The 14,448-nt window shown below is 35.2% G+C and overlaps 1 protein-coding gene and 1 long non-coding RNA gene across 2 annotated transcripts in view; both read left to right on the top strand.

Moving 5' to 3' along the window:
- LOC136031143 (uncharacterized) overlaps window positions 1-14,448 on the top strand; it is a 343,784-nt gene that overhangs the window by 18,106 nt on the left and 311,230 nt on the right. The window lies entirely within an intron of this gene.
- The window catches only part of LOC136031136 (E3 SUMO-protein ligase RanBP2-like), a gene marked incomplete in the record, with an annotated part of 74,307 nt that continues 71,611 nt past the window's right edge, over window positions 11,753-14,448 (top strand). The window contains 1 exon segment of the mRNA XM_065710454.1: window positions 11,753-11,896. Within this exon segment, the coding sequence (XP_065566526.1) occupies window positions 11,825-11,896 (72 nt within the window).

The following is a 14,448-nucleotide window of genomic DNA, read 5'->3' as shown; positions in this document are numbered from 1 at the left end:
CCTTCAAAGGTCAGAGTAATCATATAAGAAACATATTTTTTTTAATGGTTTATAATAGAAGGAAAACAATTATGTGTTTTTTTTTTTTTTTTTTTTTTTTTTTTTTTTTTTTTTTTTTTTTTTTTTTTTAGCCGGTACAGATGAAAATATTAAACATCATGTATTTCTTTTATAAATGGCAAACAGCTGTTTTTATGGTGGGTAGTTTTTATTACTTATTATTGTTGTATCAATATTCTCATAATTTCAACAGTTTCATTAGAACTTTAACCCTTACAAGATTTTAGATTAAATTTACGACCATTTCCACTGCCCCCGCTAAAAAAAAATCCTAGATCCGCCCATGTCTTATGCTAGGGACAACCGTAATATAAGGTAGAAGCTGCAAGCAAAGCGATGATCAAATTTTGAGTTTCTTATCAGCACTGATTAAAACTTGATAAAACGCCGGCCATAGATTTTTGCGCGCAAGTGCTCAAGTGACGTCTTGAGTTTTTTTTTTTTTTTTTTTTTTTTTTTTTTTTTTTTTTTTTTTTTTTTTTTTTTGTATGGGGTTGATTTGTGTGATGTTGATCCGATTCAGTTTTGAGTTGAACGACGATCTAATTGAATGTGGGTTGAGTTAAATGAAAGTTGAGTTGCACAGTGTTGGGTTGATATGGGTACTTAGTGACGTCTTACAGGATTTTTTTTCGTACGGGGTTGAGTTGTGTGAAGTTGATCCGATTTAGTTTTGAGTTAAACAAGGATCACATTGAATGAAGGTTGAATTACATTGAAAAGAGTTAAATGAAGGTTGTGTTGCACGGGGTTGGGTTGATATGGGGTTGTGTTGCATGAATTTGGGTTTATTAAGGCTTAATTAAATCGGGGTTGAGTTCTGTGGGGTTGAATGGAATGAGGGCTGACTAACACGCATATCTCAACCCAACCATACTCAAGGTCAGAATGCTATCTGACCTTTACTAAAAACAGTGTTATACACTGAATAAATAAGTGATATTTATTCTAAAAGTATCAGCTGATAATTTTAAAACAATTTGTTCAGTTTGTTGAAGTAATGTTTTCAGTTGGCAAAAGTATAAGATAATTTGGCAATTAATAAAACTAAAACGAGTGGATATACAAGGATGACCATACCAATGGAAATTAAACTAATTAAATTGTGGGCTGGAAATATTTTTTTTCGAAAATCAGACACGCCGTTTGTGAAAACTATAATCGATTTCTCTTGATTTTGTGCTGGTATATTGTAATATGAGCCACACATTTTTAATAAACAGTGTCGGAAATCCTTTAACACGAGCTTTAGTAAAAATCAAAAAGTTTCAATTAGGAGCTGAATGTCTATTTTGAACTTCTAAATTTGTATTTTAGCCTTAGAAATATAATCAACAAACTCAGAAATTTTTAAATACAAGCTTTGGTGAAATTTAAAAATTATTTACTAAAAATTTACTTATTGTTTTTTTTTTTTTTGCATGGTAGGTGGCAACCCGCCTCTTTACTTTGGAATTAAACTAGTATTTAGCGGAAAGAATTTTAACTTTGAAAGTTAAACTTCAGCATAAGGATTGGAGACTGAGGGATGTGACGGCCCCTGCCTAACCCTATATTCACATAGAGCACACATCTGCTGAAAACTGAGGATTGCGTTTTGCGGAGGAAGAATGCGTCTCTTGTCGCTCATCCTTGCAGTTTTTGAATTAATATCATAAAATGATGTACATACTGATTCTAATGCTCAATAGGGGCTCCCTCAGGCCCCACAACACGTCCCTAGGTGGTGGATAGGGGAAGGCACCACAGATATGTAAGGTACCTCCATAGGAGGTTTGAACCCAGGGGAGGGCCTTTTCCTCGGGGTTTCGTGATAGAAACTGGGGCACCCTTGCCTGACGACCGTAAATACAGTCAGGAGAGTAAGAAGGCCCCTAGAATGCACGCTCAGAAGGTCCCACCGGTATTTGGACATGTCCAGATAGTTACAAACTTTCCTCAAGCAATGGGTTAAATTGCATGGTGACACAAAACTCCATCGTGAGGAATCCTCTATAGGAGGACAGCTGTGGCAAGGCGTAAGACTCAGATCTATGGGTAACGGCCTGTGCAGAGCTACCTTGATGCTGCCAAGATACCCGCGAGACTGGGGACCTTGCGGCCAAATCTATTCCCACTTGAGGAGTGACGTCGCTTGAGGAGATTATAGCCTAGTGAACAACATAGTATTCGCATGGGATTCGAACAAATGGATAATTCTTCTGCACTTAGTCTGTTTTGGTGGGCGTTTTTGGGCTGAAAAACCTCTTCCTAACTAATTTATCTACTATGGGCTGCTTCCAGAAGGCTGCATAATTTTCGTAGGCATGAATATATAGTGAATTGGAGGCTATAGGCCTCAGATTGTCTGTGCAGGATTTTGACTCTTGGTGATAGACGAGGATTGACAAGTGCTGAAAACTATATTCTGCCCAATTTGGTCCCAGGATCGCACAAAGCCTCTATTCAACTGGAGGCCTCAGGGACTTGTTGTAGTCCGGTTCTAAGCCCGTTTAAGCGCATCGGTGTTGAACCGAGAAGATGTGTCTGTTCCCGTCCTGCACTGGTTCAGGGACCATTGCTTTTCCTGAGGTAAAAAATAATTTCAACCATTTAAAAAATATGAAAATTGCAACTTGGAATGTCACGGCGTCAAAAAATAACTATCGAATTGACATTTTGACTGACAAATTCAGACGTTTCGAACTGGACTTATCTGGAGTTTAAAAAATCCCATATCCCGGGGGTAGGAAACATAAAAATAGGTGATACAGAATTTATTTATTCACGTAGTAAGGATGGGGTGCATACGCAGGGAGTAGGGCTCATGATGAATAAGCAATGTACTTGGTCCTTTTAGGTTGGGAAGGTGTTAATAATATTTTACTAATCACTCATTTTATGACTAAACAGCGCAGGATGTCAGTCATATTAGTGTATGCCCCTCAAAAACCAACTGACGGAGATAAAAGTGACTCAGCTGAATTTTTCTTACAGTTACGGAAAAATAGACAGGATCCTAGGTAGAAATATGATGTTTTATTAGGGGATTTTAAGGCCCAAGCTGGTAGAAATAGTGATAGATGGTATCCTAACCTAGATAAATTTGGTATAGAAAAAGAAAACAGTAATGACTACATACTGCTGCAATTTTGTAGGTATGACAATCTAGCTATAACCAATACAGCATAAGTTGACATGATGTCCACACGATGGTAAGACAGCTAACCTTATCGATTTTGTCATCCTAAAACAGAAGACTGGCAGGAGCAATACAAGATACTAGGGTATATAGGAGTTCTGTTATTGGTATTCATCCAGTACTTTCTAGGGTTAATCTAAAGTTGAAATTCAGAAGGGTAACTACTTTTCAAGGCTATGAAGCTGGTTGACTCCAGGATGAGAATTTAAGCAAGTTTGTGAGGAACTAAATTGGGTTGTGTTCTATCCCCATTTATGTTGATCATTCTGACAGATTTTGTCTTGAGTAGCACATGAAAAGCAATGGAAGAGCTTGGGATCAAATGGGGAAGAAAACGGTTCGGGATTTAGATTATGCTGATGAGTTAAACATTCTAGATGACAAATAACTTTCGCTGTCAAATTTTAGTTTAAACGAGCGAGTGCTACCCGTTTTTGGGCATTTACACAGTTCGGTATAACAGACCTAAGTTCATCCGCAGAAGTTCCTGTAGGACATGTCGGATTATACCGAAAAGCGCTGGGATTTTTAGTTTTGTACTTATATTTGAATAACTGTTACCCACTGCCTTGGCAAGTGATTTGGCAGCATTCTCGTTACTCAGAACTACTCTCCATTCAAACTTTCCTGGCTTCAGCTCCACGATACGTGACCTAGAGCTGCTGCACAGAGAGTCAAGATACTTCTTCCGTGTATCCGGGCCCAAAAGATCTTTCAGATGGTTTTTTACGACGATGGCATATGATAGTCTTGGGTTAAAGGTGCTAGTTGCATTAGTAGGTAAGGCGGTTCCCACAGGATTGGGAAACTTTACACACAGTTTGTTCAATCTCCGTGTCAGATTAGCTGTTACTTCGTTTAGAATGTCTAGCACTTCATCCGGTTCAAAAATATTCAATCTCCAATTATATCGAGGATATTTTCCATTTTGTTAGACCACGAAGCAAACCGTGTCGATATTCAGGTCAACTTGCAATCATTTTCAAAATATCCATTCTTAATATCATTCTTAACTTTGCAATTTAATTTTGAACCTACCTCATGTACAACATCGTTAACTAATGCTAACGATTCCTCTATTTTTCCATCACCTAGTAAAACCAAACATTTCTCTAATTCCTGCTGAACTTCTTCACTCGTCATCATACTTTGAAAATTTTTCTCTTTCTCTTCTGTTACTTTCAGTGCCTTTCTAATCCCTAAATCCTCAGTTTCCCTGCGTTTTTTTCCCTATCACTATTAGCCGCTAGTTTTTTTTAGAACTAACACACTCAAAAGTAGCCATAACAGGCAAGTGATCCGAACCTACCACTGCCATCACGTCGAAATCCGAATATAGACGCCAAAGAGGAGGCTATCAAACTTTACACACAGTTTGTTCAATCTCCGTGTCAGATTAGCTGTTACTTCGTTTAGAATGTCTAGCACTTCATCCGGTTCAAAAATAACAAAACGCGGAAGGGAAATATTCTTTTGTTCAAAGCCATTCACTAATTTAATTATATCGAGAATATCTTCCATTTTGTTAGACCACGAAGCAAACCGTGTCGATATTCTGGTCAACGGCTGCAGCCTTTCTTTGGCATTTGGAATTGCTTGCGCTGAAAAGAATTCGACTGCTTTTTTTCTATGTCTTCCGATCAATTTCCCACTTTTATAGCACAAACCGTCAAGTTCGAAAGCGCATTCCACATCAATTTCTCACTACTTGCCGTTACCTGCACAGTAATTTCCGTTACCTACTACTTGCCGTTACCTGCAAGTAACTGCACAGATATCTCCAGCAAAAAGGAAAGCATTGGGACCCAATCACCTATTCTCCATAGTTTTAGGCTAAACAAATACCGGTTATCCTCAGTAATCCTGCGCTTTCCAGGGTTAGCAAGCGTAACTCTTCCGACAACTAAAGTTGCGTTCGAATCGACTCGAAAAAGTCAACTTAAAAGTTGACTTTTTTCTCTGCTGCCGTTTTATTTAGTAAAAAGTTGACCTAGAAAGTCAACACAGAATTGCGAATCGAACGCTTCAATGGCGAAAAATTTAGAAATATGAAATTGTTTAGTCTAAAGAAAAGACAAGGAAATTGTTAATAGGCCTAGTGGAAATAATCTTAGCTTTTCAGTGACCTGTAAGTAATCTTACAGGTCACTTACATGCATATTCCTTAGGATTTAAAGGGTTTTTGGTGTTCTAGGCCTATCTTGCATAGGCTAAGCTTAATAAGGAATGAAAAGAAAAATTTTATGTTGTTAAAAACGTTGATTCTCAGGAAGGCAGCTATCACATTGGTGAGTTATTCTAATATTACCAAATCTAACAGGCTTAGTTTCTAAACCAACCTATAATTTTAGTTGAAAAAATTAAAAATTATAGGTTGGTTTGTAACTTTATATTATAGGTTAGTTAAAAACTAAAAATTATTGGCTTCTTTTCCCAGTAAAATTGGTGCAAACAGTATTACTGGCTTTCAAATAAAGTGAATATACCACTCCATGCCCTTTTTTATCCTCTTTATAAATATAATAATTGCTTCTACCACAAATTCAGATTTAAGCACTTTTTGACCTCTTAAAAATGACCTATATGTGGGGTCATTACAAATCTGTAATAGCTTAGAAACAAATTTGGGCTATATATTTGTACATCAAGGGGTGGGGGGTAAAGCATAGCATATATTAAATACGTAAACTAACCATTGGTGTATTTTTTTTTATGTTTGTGCTGTTGCACTGGTGATTTCTCTTCTCATTAAAATTCAATGTGCACAAACACATAAAAAAATATGGCAAAGATTAGTTTACTTATTTAATATTTGCTATGCTTTACCCCCACCCCCCCTGATGTGCAAATATATAGCCCAAATTTGTTTCTAATCTATTACAGATTTTTTATACCCCATATTTAGGTCATTTTTAAGAGGCCAAAAATTGTTTAAATCTGAATTTGCAGTAAAAGCATTTATTATATATGTAAACAGCATTAAAACAGGCATCAAGTGGTATATTCACTTTATATGAAAGCCAGTAATACTGTTTGCACCAATTTTACACTTTTCCCTAGTTATATAGTCTGTATTCATTGAGATTGCTGTTTAAACTAGATTTTTAACATAAAGTAGGGGCAAAATTTTACTTTGGCTACTTTTGACTATCTTTGAAAGAGGTTAGGTTAGGAAAATGAAACTTTCAGGGATGTGTCTGCAGGCTGAAGTATGTCCCAGGAAAGTATTTTGAAGTACCTACCTCCATTTCTTTTCCCTCTAAATGGTCCTGAAATTGTGGGTTATCAGTTTTTTTTTTCTCTGGCTTTAGTTCTGAAAAGACAATTCCTGTTGATTTGCCATACTGTTGTTGCCATAACACTGGGTTTTCTAAATTTAGAAATAATCTTTTATGCCACCTCACAATAGGTTAAATATTTGGCAGATATTATTTATTCTCCATGAATTTTTTTTTTATTGGATTTCATATGATGTCAGTTGCTTTCTTTTAAACATACATTTATTTTTAAAAATCAAGCTTCTTTTGAGAAAAAATTTGAATTATTTTTCTCTGAAAAATATCACTGAAATATAAAGTGATATAAAATATGAGAAATATATGAGTGATATAAATATCACTGAAATTTTCTCTGAAATATCACTGAAAGGGGATAGGTTAGGAAAATGAAACTTTAAGGGATGGGTCTACAGGCTAAAGTATGTCCTGGGAAGGTATTTCAAAGTAGATATTTCTACTCATTCTTGCTCTAGAGCGCCCTGACCCTTGATGACCTTCAAAAATAGGCTATCTGTGTTATAAAAGTGAAACCTTACAAAATAGATCTTCTGCTGAAATGAAGTACAACAAAGTTGTTCTCAGCTTAACAACTTTGCTCAATCCCAATTTATAAGGTTTTAAAGATATGAAAAAACATTTCCTAAATTTGAAAAAAAAAATGTTGATATGGCTCAGAATTCTACTCAAATAAAAGGAATTGAATTTTCAGAACTAAAGGCAGAGAAAAAGCAAATGGTACCTGAAAATTAAGGTAAAATGTTGTTTTGTCAAAATTTCAATAGGTATAGACCTGTCATGGAGTCAAATTTTAGGGCTCTGTAGAGGGAGAAGAAGTGGAGGTGGGTACTTTAAAATACCCTCCCAGGATATACTTTAGCCTATAGACCCATCCCTGAAAGTTTCATTTTCCTAACCTAACTTCTTTCTGAGATAGCAAGAAGTAACTCAACTAGAATTTTACCTTTTATCTGTCTGGTAAAAAACATCCTTCAAATTTTAGATATGCTCTAATTATACAGGGGCAAAAAAATTGCTTTTTAAAATTGCCATTATGAGGTAAGATATTAGCTAAAATGCCTGTATAAAGCAAACTAGCCTACCTAGGGAGTCAAAACACTTGAATTTGCTTGCTGCTTCTTCAACAGTGGCAAAAGGTCTGACAATGAGTAAAGTATGGAATTTAAGTCAGAAACGCCTTTTATGCTTTTTCTATTCTCACCAAAATAAAACACAAATCCCATGTTGACTTGCACAAAAACCTCAAGATAAGTTGTAGTAATTGGTCCTTTAGCCTGATGTAGCTGCTATTTGCTGCTATGAGTGCATAGTTTATAATGGGAGCTTAAAATTGTCTTGGCAAGCTGCATGGTTGAGTATACAACCCTCTAGGCTATACTCTCTTTCTTTATGTGCATATTATTCTTTAAAAATGATCAAGCTTCACATTAATCTCCTTTCATGACCTATAGTTGAAATTTGCTAGGGAAATATTTATTCCACTAAAAACTCACCACCTATTTTTGAACTTCAATTATACAGCCCTGTTTTTTCTTACCCCCCTTAAGCCTGTATCCAGTTTCTGATAGCCATTTAAATTTCATTTTGTCTGTTGCTCATTTCTTGTCAATATTACTGAGGGGTCACAGATAAGCACTAGAGTCCTCATTGATAAATAATATGTGCTTGTATATATATAGCTTGTTGCTACTTATTTTTCTCTTGGAATACAATGTTTGATGTGGCATAAACCAAAGAAAGGACCTGTAGGCCTAGAGAAAAATATGTTAAGAAAACCGATTTTATAATTGCACAATAATTATAGCTTACATAATTTTACATGCAGTCCTGCTCTACTTTACCCCCAACCCTCCTAATATAGAAATATATAGCTGAAGTTACATGTTACCTGTTGATTCTGCCAATCTATCCCTCAACCTTTAACGCCCTGTTAATTGAAGCAATTGCAACAAAGCAAGAATGGCGGAAAAGGTAACAGGTGACAGAATACATTGGAACTACATAATTTTGGCTATATATTTACACATTAGGCAGGTTGGAGGTAAATTATAGTATAAAGATGCATGTTTTTCCCTTTGGTATGTAGGCTAAGTAGAAGATCACTTGTACCTGATGCTGTCCCTGTTGTTTTTAATTGGATTGGAAACATCCAAAGAAAGTTTCCTTTGAAAAGGAAAGGTGAGATTGCCCAAAAGTGAGATTGAATTTGTCAAAGCTTGGAGGTTTGCCCCTTCAGTCTGTTTAAAGGAAAATGGATTCATAATTGAAGCTTTGTTCATTTCAATCTTAAGGGTGACCAATATTTGTGACAATTCATTAAATGGTTGTAAAGGGATACTTTTGTTTATTCATTAGTCTTCTTTGTTTTCTAACAGTTTTTTTTTAATCTTTAAATTGATATCCATTTCTTACAAATTTTTATTGATACCAGAGGTCCATTTGCAAGTTTTCACCTACTTTGTAATCCCTGGTCTCACAATTACATTTAAATTTACTGAAGCTAGGACACACAGAACTCCTATCTATTTAAAGAAAATCAATGGATATAAGTAGGTTTTATTGTATTTAAGCCCTAGGGCCATGGCAATTAAAAACAAAATAAAGGAGATTAACTTTAAAATACTTGACATTAAATAAGCATAATAGCCACAAAGAAAAACAAATAACAAAATTATACTTCTGTGTTCAGTTGCCAACCTGAGCAACTGTCATACATTTTTAAATCTTGCAGAACATTCACCCCCATTACATTCACAAGCTATCTCTCATGATCCACAAATTTGTCCATACATCCACATTTCAGGGAAATGGAAGGACCATCACACTGGTATTCTTCATTTCTACTTATATTTAATGGGTTTGAAAGAAAGTTTCCATGGCTAAGTCAGTAGGCCAGTAAAGGACCTGGTGGTCCTTTAGCCAGGTAGTGCAATAGGAAGCTAAGGACCAGCCAGCCTATTCTCTTGCATGCCCTTCCTCCTTACTGTCCCTAGATTTCCATCTGTACTCATTTAAAGTTGGGCCAATTCTAGCTGAGGTTAGTCATATCACCAACCCCTATCCAAAACCAAATAAACTGGCAATGCCAGGAATTAAACCTATACATCTTGGACAAAGCGTTCCAACCCAAAGTGCCTACCACTTAGCAAGGAACACAAATTTGACCAGAGAACAATAATTATTTGAAAAAAATTGCTATAGTTGTCCCACTACTGTCCTATAAATGCTATAGGCCCATTTTATTTACACAAATCAATTTAAGACAGGTATCAACAAAACTCCATCAGGGATTGTATTTGCTTAAAATACAATCAAGCTATGTGAATGCTCAGCTTTGTGATATTCTAGTCTTGAAATAATAAAAAAAGAGAAAATTTATATTTTCTATTTATTTTTCACCAACTCATTTGAGCAAAATCATTTGTGACAGCCAAATGCCCATGGTTGGCTTAGAACCTCTCTAAATGCTCTGAAACAGCAGGAATTAAAAAAAAAATATACTAATCAGCATTAAACTGTCCCTTAAATTTGAACACGTGTATTTAATTTGAAAATGATGCTACTGCTAGTCAAGTTACTGTGCTGTTCCCACTGGCTCTACTGCAGTTAAAAATGGGCAGTTACCATGCAGTAACTGCAGTTACTGAAAAACCATCAGCTGGAACAAACCCATAAGCAATTATATCTGTATATTATATCAATTATATATCTTATATTATATTATTATATTATATATATATATACATAAGCAATTATATCTGTAAAGAACATACAAAAAGGCATCAAGTAGTATATTCACTTTATTTTTAAGTCAAAATATGAAAAAAACAAAAAATTTACTCCCGACCTGCCTAATTTGCTAATATATAGCCCAAATTTTAAATGTATTTTGCCACCTTTTAGCCTACTTATTTTTCCAGTTCTTGTTTTGCCACAGTTGCTTCAATTATCAGGTACTATGGTTGAGGTATAGATTGGCAGAATCAATAGGAAATATGCAATTTCAGCCTTAGATTTCCATATTAGGAGGGTTGGTGCTAAAGTAAAGCAGAGCTGCATACTTCTCTAGTGCTTAAGTATGACCCCTTAGCAATATTGACAAGAAATGAGTAACAGAAAAAATTCAATTTGGACTAAATGGCAATCAGGAACTGGATACAGGCTAAAGGGGGCCAAAAACAGGGCTGTATAATTTGAGTTCAAAGAACCCCAATTATACAGTGATTTAAAAAAAAATCACTGTATATAAGTGATTTTTTAGTCAACTAAACGCTTCCCTTGCTAATTTAGGACTTTAAATTGATTAGCCTACTGGAATTTACCTATCCTATGCAATTGAAATATTTTACCTTTCCAGAGCATTAAGACAATCCATCACAATAAAAAAAAAAAATATCAAAGGCATCTTGAATGGAATGACGAAAAGAAGACAAATGAAAATCACAATTTGCAATCTAACAATTAAACTTCTGGCCACACAAATTGTATTAGGATACCCAGCTCTGAAATAATTGCTCAAGTAGCTTTGCAGTAACTTTAACTAATATTGCAATAACTTTATAAGTTTTTTCTTAACCATTTTATTATCTACCTATCCCCCCACCCAGTAAAAGATAAAACCCACCCACCCACACAAGAAAAAAGCCAGTTTTAACAAGGATAATAACATAGTTTCTAAGTCTATTTTAGTGCAACCTAGCCAATAACAAAAAATCTGGCTCAATAACTCACCACACTGGTACACAAAAGTGGTGCCTTCATCCTGAATCCATCTGAACACATACTCCATGATTACCTATAATTGAAACTTTTGCCCTCTTTCCGAGTTAACTTGAGACGAACGTACAAAATGTAAAAGTTGTTAAAAGTCAACTTTTCATTAACTTTCAGTCGACTTTTACAAATCGAACGCTAAAAGTTAACTCGGAATCACAAATAAAACGTCAGAATGCTGGTTTCAGTCAACTTGGAATGTGATTCGAACGCAACTTAATTCATTCCGTTTAAAGAAGTGTTCCTACTAGCCTCTGGCGTCGTTTGCATCTCGTGAAACGCTAAGGATAAGCAATCTTGCTTGTCGGATAATCAATCATCGAATGCTTGAACACACTGCAATCGTCTTGCATCTACGGTCGACATAATTAGTATTTCACAGACAGCCCTCCCCTTGCAGAATAGAGGCATCTATAAAAACAATAATAATTTGCATCCTCTCTACACCATTTTCGTCAATTCATTTTTGAATGTGTGTAACAGTTTGGCAAACGTTGGAATTGGATTTGGGAAAATGACATTAAGGAAAAATGAAATAGATCAAGCTGTGGATTCTATTTTGAGGAAAGCTAAGGATGAAAATCAAGTTGGTTTTGATGTTAAATAATATTTTTCTTTCATAGGATTTCATTTTGTTTTTGAATGCTGCCTGGGTAAGCTATATGGTCATGAAAATGTCCCTCCAAGAATTTGAGCTAATATAGGTTACAACTTTTGGGAAATACCTCTGAAAAATCAACCTTAAATAGTTTTTAGATCTTTTCTTGGCTTCTCAAAACAATTTTAGAAAACTAAAGGAGGCTTACCTTTTCTAGGCTAGGGGAAACCAGCCCATGTTGGGACACTAATTAACCTTCTCTTAATATCTTTGGCTCAACATAATTGTACTGGCTTACTCTTTCATTCTTAGGAATTAGAAGTTGTCAGTGAAACAACTTAAAAAAAAGTGTCATTTTTGGATGGGTCCCAACCTAGGTAGGCTGTAAGCCCAGGTTGTGACATTGTATGAATTATTACTAATTTTGGTAAAATTCTAGTTAATTGACTTCTTGTTATCTGGGAAAGGGTTTAGGTTAGGAAAATGAAACTTTCAGGGATGGGTCTACAGGCTAAAGTATGTCCCAGGAAATTATTTTGAAGTACCAACCTCCACTCCTTCTCCCTTTAGAGGGCCCTGAAATTTGTCTACATGACAGGTCTATACTTAATGAATTTTGACAAAACAACATTTTACCTTAATTTTCAGTTACTAGTTGCTTTTTTTCTGCCTTTAGTTCTGAAAATGCAATTCCTGTTATTTGAGTAGAATTTTGGGTAACATTCTGGCTAATTGACTTCTTGCTATCTCAGAAAGGGTTTAGGTTAGGAAAATGAAATGTTCAGCAATGAATCTACAGACTAACATATGTCCTGGGAAGGTGTTTTGAAGCAACTACCTCCACTCCTCCCTCTAAGGGACCCTGACCTTTGATGACCTTTAAAAATATGCATGTTATAAAAGTGAAACCTTGCAAAATAGATCTTCTGCTTAATTGAAGTACAGCAAAATTGTTTTCAGCTTCATAACTTTGCTCAATTCCATTTTATAAGGTTTTGAAGATATGCAAATACATTTCCTAAATTTTGAAAAAAAACAAAAAAACATTAATATGGCTCAAAAGTACCAAATTACCAGTGTCAACAATGGAATGCAAGCAAGGTGGAGGTTACAAATTTTAATGAATATACATGAGAAAAGAGACAGAAGGAGAAAAGGAAGACTGTTTTCCTAAATTAGTGATTAATATAGACCAGCACTTGAATGAGGCCTTAACCCTACTCATCCATACAATCACATAGGTAAAAATTGATTATTAAACTTATCTTAACTTTTAGTAAGTCAAGAGCATGAAGTCAACTGCACCTGAAACAATGGTGTCTGCAAATAGAACTACTAGTTGGATAGTGTTGTCTAATCCAACCTTCACTAATATCCCAAAACTGATGTTGTCCCAATGGCTGCATTGTCTCCCCTACCATGCTCTTGAAAGAACAATGCTTTACTCTACCCCTACCCTCTTTCCTCCATATTCTTTCCTAACATCATGGTTACATATCAACTTATCACGTTTCCTGCCATTATTAGCTATATTGTTGCTAAAACTGTTCCAAATAGCCTAGCCTAATATTTTGGTAAATTTGTGCTCAATCACAGATGAAGCTTACCTAGTTCTAGACTGCAAAAAAAAATGTGTTTTAGAAAGTACCTAGTCTATGATGTGTAATAGGCTATGAATGGACTATTCAGGTAGCTGAGTAATAAACTTACCACTATAGTCAGAATTACATCCTTAATCCAAATTTAACATTCATTTGTGTCAGACATGAACTTTACCCCCCCCCCTCACCCAATATATACAAATTTAGGGTATATTCTAATTCAGGGTATATAGTTGCACATTAGGGAGGTGGGGGTAAAGTTCATTTCTAATGCAAATGCATATTAAATTTGGATTCAGAGTGTAATACTGACTGTAGAGGTAAGTTTATTTCTTAGCTACCTGAATAGTTTGTTAATGTAAACTTTACCTTTGTAATTAGCTTAGACAGGATTAATGCCATAAATAATTTTTATACACCATAAATTAGACTGTCAGGGGGGGATTAGGCTGGATTTTTTTTGGGTAATGACCATTAACCTATATTAAAAAGGAGAATAAAATATGGGGTCCATTGTTATTCCTTCAGTAGAGTAGTACTTCTTGACTTTAATTAGCCTGTAGGGCATTAGTCTATAGTAGCAAAAGCTTGTTATGTCCAGTTTAGCTATAGCCTATATGATCATTAGGCATTACAACATTCAATTAGTAATTCTATATAAAATTTGTATTTATTAATGAACAATTCCTAACATTTTTGATTATAGGTGCATAAAAAAAATAGATGCATCAAAAAAATTCATAGGCTAAAAAAGAATCTGTAGCCTTGAGCAGGTAATTAGAAGGTATGACTTCAAGGCAGGGATGATTATAGGGGCATATGTCCCCTCTTAAAGATCAGAATTTACACTAATTACAGGATCCTAGGGGCAAAATGTTATTTTTGGAGGGGAAGAACTAATTGTCAATGGCATTCCCTTGTGCAAGATCTTCAGAAATC

Source organism: Artemia franciscana, chromosome 9 (genome assembly GCF_032884065.1).
Source record: "Artemia franciscana chromosome 9, ASM3288406v1, whole genome shotgun sequence".
Classification (NCBI taxonomy): domain Eukaryota; kingdom Metazoa; phylum Arthropoda; class Branchiopoda; order Anostraca; family Artemiidae; genus Artemia; species Artemia franciscana.
Note: the sequence above shows the minus strand (reverse complement) of the source record. Positions and strands in the feature narration are given on the sequence as shown.